Source organism: Tachysurus vachellii, chromosome 10, assembly GCF_030014155.1.
Source record: "Tachysurus vachellii isolate PV-2020 chromosome 10, HZAU_Pvac_v1, whole genome shotgun sequence".
Lineage (NCBI taxonomy): Eukaryota > Metazoa > Chordata > Actinopteri > Siluriformes > Bagridae > Tachysurus > Tachysurus vachellii.
In genome coordinates, this window is record NC_083469.1 from 20686149 (window position 1) to 20697792 (window position 11644).

An 11644-nucleotide genomic window follows, 5' to 3' on the forward strand; every position below is an offset into this window, starting at 1 on the left:
CTTAAAGGCTAGTATAACAAACGGTGTTTAAAAAAAAAAAAAATAACCAAAAAAAAAAAAATATATATATATATATATATATATTCTGATGCACAGCATCATCAATATTTAACATTACAAAAAAATAATGTGTCAGAAAAGTAAACACATTTTGGAGATTAGTCTTATTTAAAAGTTGTTGGTTTTTACATGCATAATTGTTTTGGGTTTAATTTTTTTAGTTTGTTTGTTTGCTTTCATCTTCATGCTTTACAGCACAGGTCCATTACAATCCATTACCAGTATATCAGAAAGGGAAGTTTTACCACCGTGCGTACACCAAACATTCTCTATATAAACAACACTGGATGCAGAGGATTTCACAGCATCTCTTTTTTCACTCAATATAAAAGCTTATTTGTCAAATCAACAGCCTGATATACAGACACCGGGGCCTCATTTATCAAGCTCCATATGAGCATTTACATCAGAAATGTGATATTCATGAAAAAACACAGTTAGAAAAAGACTCCGTTAATGTACCACACCAATTATATGTTTTAAGTCTGATCATTTGTTGAGCTACAGTATATGAAACCTTAAGTATCAGTGTCTCATTTATTTCAATTTCCTCCAAACAAAAAATAATTTTATATAAAAATATAATCAAATAACACTAGGCATTCAATTAGGAGAAAGGAACCAGCACCCCAGAAAGAGCGGAGGAGTTAATGTGTGACTGTGGAAGCCACAACTGCACTACTGAAGCTTTTAACACGGTCAGGAAACACTCTCATCTTTGAAGTAATCATTTTGTGAGTTTTGTGAGTGTCGCTAAATGAAAACAGTGGTCTGGCATTTATCAACATATGCACTGGAATATGGAGGAAAAAAAAACTGTCAGTTTGTTTTGCTTTATAAATACATTTACATACAACTTTGCTACAAGATTGATGAATGAGGCCCACTCATGAATTTGATGTATTTCTTTTAATTTCTCTTAATCTTTTTAAACTGGGGTTCTAAAAAGTACAACAACGTGTCGGTTACACAGAACAAACGGATCCCTCTTACTTTTCCTCTCTGAAAGGCAGTTCTTCATGTTGGCCTCATCACCTGACATTTTCTCTTTCTCCAAGTCTGTACCAGCACAGACAATGACATATTGTGGATTTGAGGTGAAAACCATTTGCTGTTTCTGCTCCATCTTGAACAATGAGGCTATCTGAGACCTCCTCTACCCTGGTCATGATCCAAAGCAGAGCACCATCTCAAGCAACTCGAGCAACTGCGCCTACACTGTTTCAGGAGCACCAGCCTGAGACTCTCATCCCACTCTTGTGTTTGGTTGATTCTTCTCATCGGTTTCTGCTCTGTTTTTCCCCCAATCCTGTGACCTTGTAACATCCCTGATGAGCACCGGGCCCTCTGGCATGAAACAAATCACATTCAATACAAACTGGATAAAAAGTCTTCCAAATGAAGAACTGAGTGTGCGCTGCTTTTCAAAAAGTTTTTAAACCTTGCTTTGGGTTAGTTATAAAGGAATGAACTGAAAAGCAAGAAATTCATATTCATCTTTAAATGAAAAGAAATGTTCACTTTGAACTGATACAGAATTTTCTTGAATTATTCTTATTATTATTAGAAAAGGTTCACGTGATGATAACAAAGTATGATGATGATGATGATGAAGTTTATAACTGGTCTTTCATAACGCACTTATTTAGGAAGGAAAGCTTCTTTTAAAGGACACAGGGTGTATTTGCAAAACTGTCAGATGCCAGTAGGGATTTATCAAAGGACTAACTACTGACAATAAATGGATACTTGGGAAAAGTGTGTCATGATGTTATTATATCATAATTTTGATATCATTTCACCAAGCCCTTAAGCGGTCGGTCTGAAAACATGCAGTGTGATTCAAAAAATGTTAGCACTTATTGGCAACCATTTTTCTTTCCTTTTCTTTAGAGTACTGTTGACTGTTGGTGCAAAAGTGGAGGCAATGCATTGGAGTTACATTTTATAGCCTGTAACTAGTAACTTATCCTCATTGTGTAAGAGTGTCACAATGTTGTAGTGTCATATAGGTGGTAACAATTTTCTGAATCACCCTGTATTTGTCCAACAGTTGCATTATTGTGTTTTTAGTGCTAGACCGTCCTGATCGTTCAAACCTGACTTTGGACTTAAAAGTGACAGGCTAAGGGGTGTGGTACAGACCGATGAAATATTCATTTTAAATATTTAGCACTTTGAGGTTCAGTGACATGAAAATGACAGTGGTACTGACCAATGGGATAACTGTCCAGGTGTCATGGGTCAGGCAGGTCTGAAGTGTCCACTGTGACCTTGATGAAGATGGTGTCATCTTTGATGTAGGTGCCGTTCTCCAGAACGGTCTGGGCGACAAAGAGCGGACAACCCGATGCAATGTTCATCTCCCCTGTTGGCCGCCGGAAGCTGCTGCTGTTTGGGTCAGGCTTGAAGGCATCACCCAAGTGCTTGCGTGTAGGACCCTGGTCCATTAGCATGAGTGTCACTTTTTGGCGAAAAGGCCATGGCAGCAGCGCATCATACTCACCACGCATCACCACAAAGAACAGTGACAGGTGGGTGCCCTTTCCCATGCCGTCACCGTTCAGATAAACACGTGCACACATCTTGTAGCCAAAATAGCCGGTATAGAAGGGCTGGCTGTAAAGCGACAATGTTTTAGAAGCCACCGCTTCTTGCTTGCGCCGTTTGTAGTCACGAATCTTCCAAATAAGAGTTCCATTGAAGCTGGCTGTCTCCAGCACCTGCAGCTTAAGGTCCATGTCAGCCAAACGAATGTCATGCACACTGAGCAGCTCATCATGCCGTGACAGCTGTGTCTCTAATGAGGCTGGAATTGATACAGAACAATTTAAACAATATGAATCAAATCACTTAGCAATGTAAGTGCATACAGTGATAATACATTCCTAGAAAGCGTCCCGTGGTTTTACTGTTAGCCTTGTATTAGCACATGTACTGTTTATTCAGGAACATATTTGGACATTCCTGAAGACCAAGATTATAAGCATCTCTGGCAGTAGGAGGGTTCTCCTGAATAAGGAATGGAACTATGTGACATCTGTCTATAACCTGGACTTGGAAGAAGGTGATTTCCCCAACGAAATGCACTGGCTTGTGGTTGTATCATTAGGTTATTTGGTTTGTTTAGTACCTTTAGAATCATATACATTAGTCATGAAGCAGACATGTAGAGGTGACACTCACTTAGCGTGTGGGAACCTGGACTGCTTCGGACAGTGTCGAGCGACGCTACGACAGAGCGCATGCTCTCCACGGCACCCCTCAGAGCTTCCATGTCCTCACGCATGGCCCTTAATGACCGCAGATCCCTCAGCTCCATCTCCACCTCCAGCAGTTTCTCTGAGTGTGCGCTCATTAGCTTCTACATACACATTACAATTTTTGTCAAACTGAGAGCACACATGACTGACTGCTACCAAAACTGTAGTTATTTGCATATACAATCATTTTAGTTAGATGATATTTGACAAAATACATTTCAGTGTATTAACCAATATAAATGTAATAAAGTTGTACTGGAATTTACTGAGTTGAGCAGCGTTTGAACATCACCCCAGTAATTGGACTAATTTATCAGTCAATAAAAAGCAGTGTCCTTTATCAGTATTTGTTAACACTGTATTATTGAGCAGAGGCGGTCCTGACTTAAAGGCGGGGTCTCCGATTTTTGAGAAATGCTTCAGAAAACTGAGTCGGGCCGAATAATAAACAAAAATCAAAACAAACGTGTAGCCAATGAGCAGAAAGGGGCGGGGCTTGTCAATATGTGGCGGAGAGAGTGTTCAGTGCGCATGTGTGACATTAGCAGAAAGCGGTTTTAACATTGACATGGAGGATAAAAACAAAGAAAGCAAAGAAAGGCTTACGATAAGGCAAGTAGGACCGTGTTAATATAGGATCAGCTTTCCAGCGCTGGAGAGAAATGAAGGAGCAGGAAGTATAGTTCCGGGAAGCATATTCACAGATTGGAGTTTGCCCGAGTCAATAACTCCTGAGCTAAACACTGTTACTACACAAATAAAACCTCTTTTCTATTGTAGTAATGTAGAGAGGCAGCTACAACCGTGTTTTGTGTAGTAACAGCGTTTAGCTCAGGAGTTATTGACTCGGAAAACTCCAATCTGTGAATATGCGGCCAACTTTACTTAAGACGCCGAGACGCTTTTTTCCTTCTCGATAGGTGAGTAACGTTGGTTTTGCTTTGTTTCACAGAACTAATATATGTCGTCCTTTGCATGATTATGCTTGTGTGTCATTTTTGCTTGTTTGTTTATCTGCAATCGTATTGTTCTTCCCTTCAGCTATGATAAAGACATTTCTTTCCATTATTTCCCTGGGTTATGTATGTATGTGTGGGCGGAGCTATCAATACAGGGGCAGGACCCATTTGGGTTAGGGGTGTGTTTGTTTTGGTGATTTCAAATATCGACATTGGCTTTCAAAAATCGGAGACCCCACCTTTAATAGAATAAATGGTGTTAATCACTATTCTGAACTATGTACTATTATTATTATTATTATTAAGTTCCACTGTTGTTTCCAAAAAAAAAATCAGGTTTCTTAAACAAAGCAATGCAGCCCGCCTTATCTAAAAGACACTTTTTAGCACAAGTGTAGCTGAATTTTTTCTATATATACACACACACAGGTTTCTTTTTATTAAATCTGGCTGTTGTGCAGGATAGCTGCAAAATCAACTCACAGCCACCCTTTCTTTTCTTGGCCCTATGGGTTCATAGCTAGCTGTATGGGGGGAAATTCCCATTGAAGGCATGATATGTAAACAAGTATCATGTGACGCATGCAGAGCGAGCAAGAGAGACGTTTCTCACCTGCATGCTGGAGAGTTTCTGCTCCACTTGTCGATATTTCTCTCTCATCTCTTTGTACTGTTCCTCCACTTCTGTAAGACGACTGCTCAGACCCGGGAGAACCGCGTAGCGCTCCAGCAGCTCGTTCTTGACGTCCTCCACCTACATAGACAGATGTGTGTGTAAGACATAGCTGAAAGTCTGATCGACTAATCTCTAGCAACTCTGTGACTTGTCTTTCTCGAATCATTTCTGTATTGCCACGTATCCCAGAGTCACTGTAATTCTGCATGAGCAATTACTCATAGTTTTGGACCACAGATCAGTGTTCATGTATTACACCCTCACTGATGTTACACAGAAATCCAGCCGGCTCGCTTTATTTTAACATGACTGTAGAATTCAACAGCAAAGCTTTCCTACCTTGGCCTCAAGAGTATTGCTTCTGGCCATCATCAGTCGCAAGTGTTCTGAGGCAAAGCTTGACTCGTGCTCCCTAATTTCCTGGTTCAAACCCTGCAATTCAAAATATGTTTTAATACGTTAGTGTGTTAGATAATTATTACAATTATTCTTATAGAATGATAAAAGTTTCAGTTAGGAGATAAAGTTTTTTATTGTCTCATATCAGTAGCAGAAGTCATTACCTTGTAGGTGCAGCCAAAACGAAAGAAGGAGCATGTGACTTGAGCCTTTGGACAATCTTGCTGGTGAATGGACAGCTATAAAAAGAAAAAAAGTGATGAATGCAAATCGAAGACAACTCTACTGTCTACTGTAAAAACGCTGCCGGTATATTTTACGTTAGACATAAAATACAACCTCTAGACGTTAATACGACTAATTAAAAAGGAAACAGACGTCGTTCTTACCTCGCTTCTTAAAATGGATGAAAATGAACAGTGATTGGGGCATGATACTGGAAATGCAGGACAGACAGTTTCTTTGTGTTTCTAGTTGAGTGAGAGACAAAAGGAGACGGAGAACACGCAGCGTGAGTAATCGCTCGAATCAGAAGATAAGAACAAAATGCTTCAACGAGACTCCTTAGGACTTCCCACAGTACAATTATGTACAGTAACTACTTCCACAATTTTGACAAAGCACGTGGACCAGCATTCTCTAAATGTCTTATAGGAGAATCCCCTAAAGTTCCCAGGACTAATGTGAAACTAAAATGTCATGGGGCATTTTTGGTACAAAGGAAGGGAAATATTTAACACAGAGTTAGAAATTAAACAAAGCAAATGACCTACACTTTAGAACTAATTTCCAAAAAAGAACAAAATAAACAGCATAAGTCTCTGTCAGTCACAATAGCTCTGACTGGATAAAACAGGGTTATAAAAAGTACCTGTAGTTCCGTTAAGGCCATTTTGTGCTTGCAGAATTCACAGGTGGTCTCACGGTATTTGCATTTGTGGCTCAAGTGTTCAGGCATGTCCTTCCTCATAATCTTCTCTTTACACAACGGACACGGCACCTCAAAGTACTCACACATGTTCAAATGGTCCTGACGATCCAAAGCGACAGAGACGCAAAGATTAATAATGTACGCAAAATATATTATTGTATTGTATAACGATATAACGCCATCTTTAGGAAGGCAAAAATCTGAGAGGAACTTACCGTAACCTGCTGTAAACTCATTTGTTCTTTACATCCGTTTTTCGCGCTGCGGCAGAAGACTTTCAGTGTCATGATCTCTCTATGGCAGCAAACATCACGAAATATCTGAGAGTAAAGAAAGAGTTTTTTTGTTTAGGCTGCTCTCGTCCTACCGACACGGCTTACAGTTAGATCGGCGGTATTGGGAGCAGATATTTAATGGGAAGAGGCTTACTTTTTCTGGAGATAATGGCTCCATATCAGCTGGGCACACCGGATTCGTTTTACTGAAAGAATTAAAAGAAGGAGTTTGGACACATGGGTTTTGTTTCTGATGCAGTAAGCGGTGTCCAGGAGCATATGCTCTAAGCAAACAATATTTCAAGCCTCAGACTTCACTAGTCGTGAGAACAGTAAATAAATATTTTAAGGTTTCTGGGAATAAAAGTGTGCGGAGAGATTTTAGTTAATAGAGTAGAACAGAATAGTCTAATAAAGCTAACAGAACAGCTGCAGATGAATGGATGACTTTGTAAATATTTCACTAACTAAGTTATAATAAGTCCCTCTATAAATAGCTTGGTTAAACACCAGAAGCCACTTACTAACTGAAGCCTCTTCATAAGCCGCAAAATTCCAAAGCACATTTTGTGGCGTAAACCATAAAATCTATTCATATTTTCACCGCTTTTTTTGGCTGCAAATATTGGTGTTCCACTACCACGCAACAGGCTACCAATCTGAAAGTGCAAGTTCTTCTGACACGTGAGGTTTCTGCACCTTCTTCAACTGCTGTATGTATTACATCACAGGGCAGCTGAATGTGCTTGGAGGAAAACACGATTTTAATTGATCTTTTCTATTTACATGAACAGACAAGTCCTTTAGAATGGACTGGGGCAATAATAAAAAGCGACTTGCTTTCAGTGTTCTGAAATATATGTTCAAATATGGAATATGGAAGGTTCAGGTTGAATTAAACGCGTCCTTAATCCCTGTGATTCTCAGAAACCTTTTTTTTTTTCAAATAGGTCTTTTAAACTGATCAAAAAATGGATCAATTTATTTTTCCCATGATAACAACCACATAATAGTGATAAGACATGTAGCAATGACTGAAAAGTTAGAAGAGTCCCAACCTAAGCAGCTGGATAATGCAGCTTTCGCAGAAGCGGTGTCCGCACTCGGTCTGCCGAGGTTTACACAGCACCATGTGACAGTGCTCGCAGCAGTACTTGGGCTCAGGAGGCATGACAAAGTGGTCCTGAAAACCACCACGCTGCGGGAGGAAGGACTGCTGCTGCTGCAGAGCAATCTGCTGCTCCCGCCCGTCCACACGGTGCGGCAAGGACATGACCTGCGAACACAAACGGACAAGTTACCTCTCTTGAATTTGACAAGGTTCTTGAAAGGCTGAATACCAATTGTTGTCCTGAAACACGCTGAAATTATATGGCAGTAAATCATCTATCCAATCAAGAGTTACATTATTGCATGGAATTCACTACATCTTCAATGGAAGCCCTTTTTTTTTAATTGAGTCCTAGGGGTGATGAGCTTGGGTTGACTTTCCAAAAATGTCATGTTTTGGCTGCTATTTGGAAAGTTTAGAAAGCCACTCACTGATAAACGTGTCTGATCACTGAGCAATTATTTTGGCCTACTGGAACAGAGTCAGAGACTCACTCAGGTACCGTATTACACCTTGAAGCCGCATGACATGGAAAGTGCCTGTGTGAAGAGAACCACAACAATCGTGCTTCCAGCCGAAATTCTAAAAAGATGCTTTGTCGATTATTAAAAAAGAGATTTTCTGCAAAATATTCAAACGAAAAACCCAGCGATAACCATAATGTTTGACAGTCGCCTTCTCACAAAGTCATAGCGTCACCACCCTGGACTAATGTAATGCATTTGTAATGTAAAGGAGGATTTTTGCAGTATTCTAGCACTCAAAGGGTTTTTTATCTGAGGTTTTTATTTTTAACATGGCTGAGCAGCTGAAGTTAAGGGAATGTATAGGATTTGATCTCCTAACCTGAAAGCATAAGAGTTGTTTGAACTGAATATGTGGAGGAGTGGATTCCTTTTCTGATGCCTGATGACTTTGTTTGACAAATTTGACAAAGGTACATCGAGCTAGCTGTGAGGAAATGCTCAAGTTAACAAGAGCTGCCATTGTGCCTCTGTGTTAATCTTTATGTAGTCAGATCAGTTACGGCTTGTTAGCTAGCTGATGAATCAGCTGTTAAAGCACAAAAATTAAACAAAAAAAAAAAAACACACTAAAAAAGTGTCGAGTGACGTTGTCCTGTAGGCCTGGGACTGTATCATGAATGTCACTGTAATCACACGGCATTTCTGTTTGCGTCCCAATGCTTCAGTGTTCCTCTCCAATACACACACACACGCACACACACGAACACACTCCAACTCTGTTTATAGCTCAGCAGACAGAACCGTTACCGTCGTCTCCTGCTCCATTTTCAAAAGCATAAACTCCGGCCTTGCATTGCCACATCAAGAGCTCCTGACCAGCAGCTCATAGCCTGGGAAACCCCTTCATAACACACATAACTCTCTGGCACTAATAATATCTCGTCAGAGCCAAGTAACTAAACCAAGCACACAGTAAGGTCCCAGCAATGCCACACAGTCCGGCACGAAATACCTTCTACAGACGCTGCCACAGTAATGCTGCAGGACTGTTTTACAATTCAAGCTCGCCACAAAACAGGCGAATGTATAAAAACACAACTCTGGGCAAAAAAAAAAAAAAAAAAAAATGAGGAAAACAGACCATCATGTTGAACACGTTCTGAAGCACTATAAAAGCTTCTGGTTTCAGTTTGCGCAAAGTGAGGATGCATGTGAAGTTTTTCGAATTTCCAAAGCACTGTGAGTAATGCAAAATTAGCTTTTTGTATGGGTAAAGCTTGGTCACGTTCTGGAGTTCGATCCAGAAGCGCTTTATTCTGTCATGAATCCTGATAGTGGCAGATCCAGAACACGGAGCATGAGGCAGAAGGGTGCCAGTCCATCACAGGGCGCCGTGCTTATATATACACACAGAATCATACAAAAATAAGAACTTCTATATCCTATGCGTGACACTTCATACCTAAAATGAAGCCGTTATCAGATTCAGATATCCTCCCCAGGACAGAACAGCTATTATTACAAGTGTAGCCCTTTGTCAAGCTGGAACAAATCATTTCATTCATTTTGACAGGCAGACAGAGCTTTAAAAACCAGTGCCATTCTGACAAAATTATTCCGCTAGCACGTTCCCGTCGACTTTCTAATAAGAGATAAAGATTTAATAAAATGTCATTTACAAAACCAGACAAGTTTCTTCCAGAGTGACAAAAGCTACATCACTCTATCAGTGCAGCTGTAAGAGCAAGAGAAGCTTTACATCTGAATGTGCTTCCACAGAATTTCCATTACACGGGGCAAGTTTGAAAAAATGAGGTTAGAGAACTTCAATGTAATATGTACGGTGCGTGTAACACCTCCCAAACACATGCGTACATGGCTGCGGTGAGACAAGTGTACAAGACTGTCTGCTGTATCATAAGAAGATGCTTAATCATCTGTTGAGAGAGTATAAGAACTTGAGCTACATGAAATGGTCTGCCTGCTGGAATCAGTGTGTGTGTTTATATATATATATATATATATATATATATATATATATATATATATATATATATATATATATATATATATATAAATAAAATGACTTCTGCTTATTATTTGTATTACAACTACACCGTCACCTCAACCACGTGCTCGAGTATACAAGTTACTGAAAAAGTCTGTTTTGCTTCCCGCTTCTCTTTGACATATTTGCATCTCTCTTTTCAGTCATACTGGACTTTTTTTGATCAAAACTTTAGTATCGGCCATGCAAATACTGCCCCTAAAAAGAGGACGTTCAAGCCTAAACCCTTATTCTGCGTCATCAAATGAGACAGAGATGAAAGAACAGTCAAAACCATCCTGGGGAAGGCAGTGTATTATGGGCTGACCAATATGTGTAGTTCTCTAGGAGCTTCCAGGAATATTTAAGGGGCTTTTCACTTTGCTGCTTCATTCCTTGCCGTCATTGCTGACACACATTTTCTAAGAACATTGCTGTACGTATGCAATTCATTGTTAGACACAGCAAATCTTATAGCCCAGCATAGCTCCAGAGTAAAAACTATTCACTAAACTTCACTATTCTACATCACATTAATTATTCTCAGGAAAAATGTTAGAGGATCTATCTGCCTGAACAAAGTGTTGATAAACACATCTCCCAAATTTGTTCATATTCATATTTACATGGCCGTATGTTTTCTTTTTTTTTAGAACCGCAAGACAAGTAGCGTGAACTGATTTACACATGGCTGAAACACAACACACAAAGCTTGTAACATGTAAAGACAGAAAGCAAGCGTTCACATCCAGAGAGACCGTTTGTGCCGTCTCACCCAAAGCTCTACATCCGAGTCCGACAGAATTTAACACCAGAAAGAGCTGGCAGTGAGGTGTGTAACCCAATCCACCAAGAGTGTAAGTTCAGGGCTGAATGGCGTCCAGGTGAAGAAGGTTTTTCTTTGAAGGTACCTGAAGTGCCGGAAAAATCATAGCAAAAATGAAACAAAAGTCGAAAGGGGAATATCAGCCTATTCTCGTCTGACCTTTCGACAGAGGAAGAGATCAAGTGGTACTGTCACGTACTGCTAACGGGAAGAAACGGTCGTGTTAGAATGCTGACAAATGACTGAGATTTGTAAATAAATAGTGAAAAATTGTAAATAAATAGCGAAAAATGTAATAAAAAAAAAAAAAAAATGCGTGCCAAGACAAATGCACCTCTGCTGACACCAGGTCCCAAAAGAGAGCGTGTGTGTGTGCTGGAGCATATCAAGGGACCTTACCGTGTTTATTCTGAGAGTTCAGCAGATGTCACATTCAAATAACCCAGGTTGTGAAGTGAGAGAAAAAAAAAGCACCCAGTGATCCAAAGCAAACCCAACATCCTCCCGAAGACTGACAATGCCTCAGCACAAATCGTGAATCCAGCAGAGTGTTAAAACTAAGCTGTGTGTCATCACGGTTTTTCCATCAGTAGTTTTCAAGCCTGAACCAGACTTTCCTACAGGTCAAGA

At 40.0% G+C, this 11644-nt stretch overlaps 1 protein-coding gene across 2 annotated transcripts in view; it reads right to left on the minus strand.

Annotated features, from left to right (window-relative positions):
- Window positions 1-954: 954 nt before the first annotated feature.
- Window positions 955-11644, minus strand: part of traf3 (TNF receptor-associated factor 3) — an 11586-nt gene continuing 896 nt past the window's right edge. Inside the window, exons 2-12 of one of the 2 annotated variants that reach the window (XM_060880225.1) lie at window positions 7622-7839; window positions 6718-6769; window positions 6504-6608; window positions 6229-6387; window positions 5747-5827; window positions 5522-5596; window positions 5298-5390; window positions 4896-5036; window positions 3247-3424; window positions 2276-2869; window positions 955-1407 (exon numbers count right to left, since the gene is read on the minus strand). In XM_060880225.1, coding sequence (XP_060736208.1) covers window positions 2298-2869; window positions 3247-3424; window positions 4896-5036; window positions 5298-5390; window positions 5522-5596; window positions 5747-5827; window positions 6229-6387; window positions 6504-6608; window positions 6718-6769; window positions 7622-7836 — 1671 coding nt within the window. In that variant the 5' untranslated portion in view covers window positions 7837-7839 and the 3' untranslated portion in view covers window positions 955-1407; window positions 2276-2297. Of the gene's footprint in view, window positions 2870-3246; window positions 3425-4895; window positions 5037-5297; window positions 5391-5521; window positions 5597-5746; window positions 5828-6228; window positions 6388-6503; window positions 6609-6717; window positions 6770-7621; window positions 7840-11413; window positions 11620-11644 lie in introns of those variants that run through there. The other variant, XM_060880224.1, reaches the window with a different exon arrangement.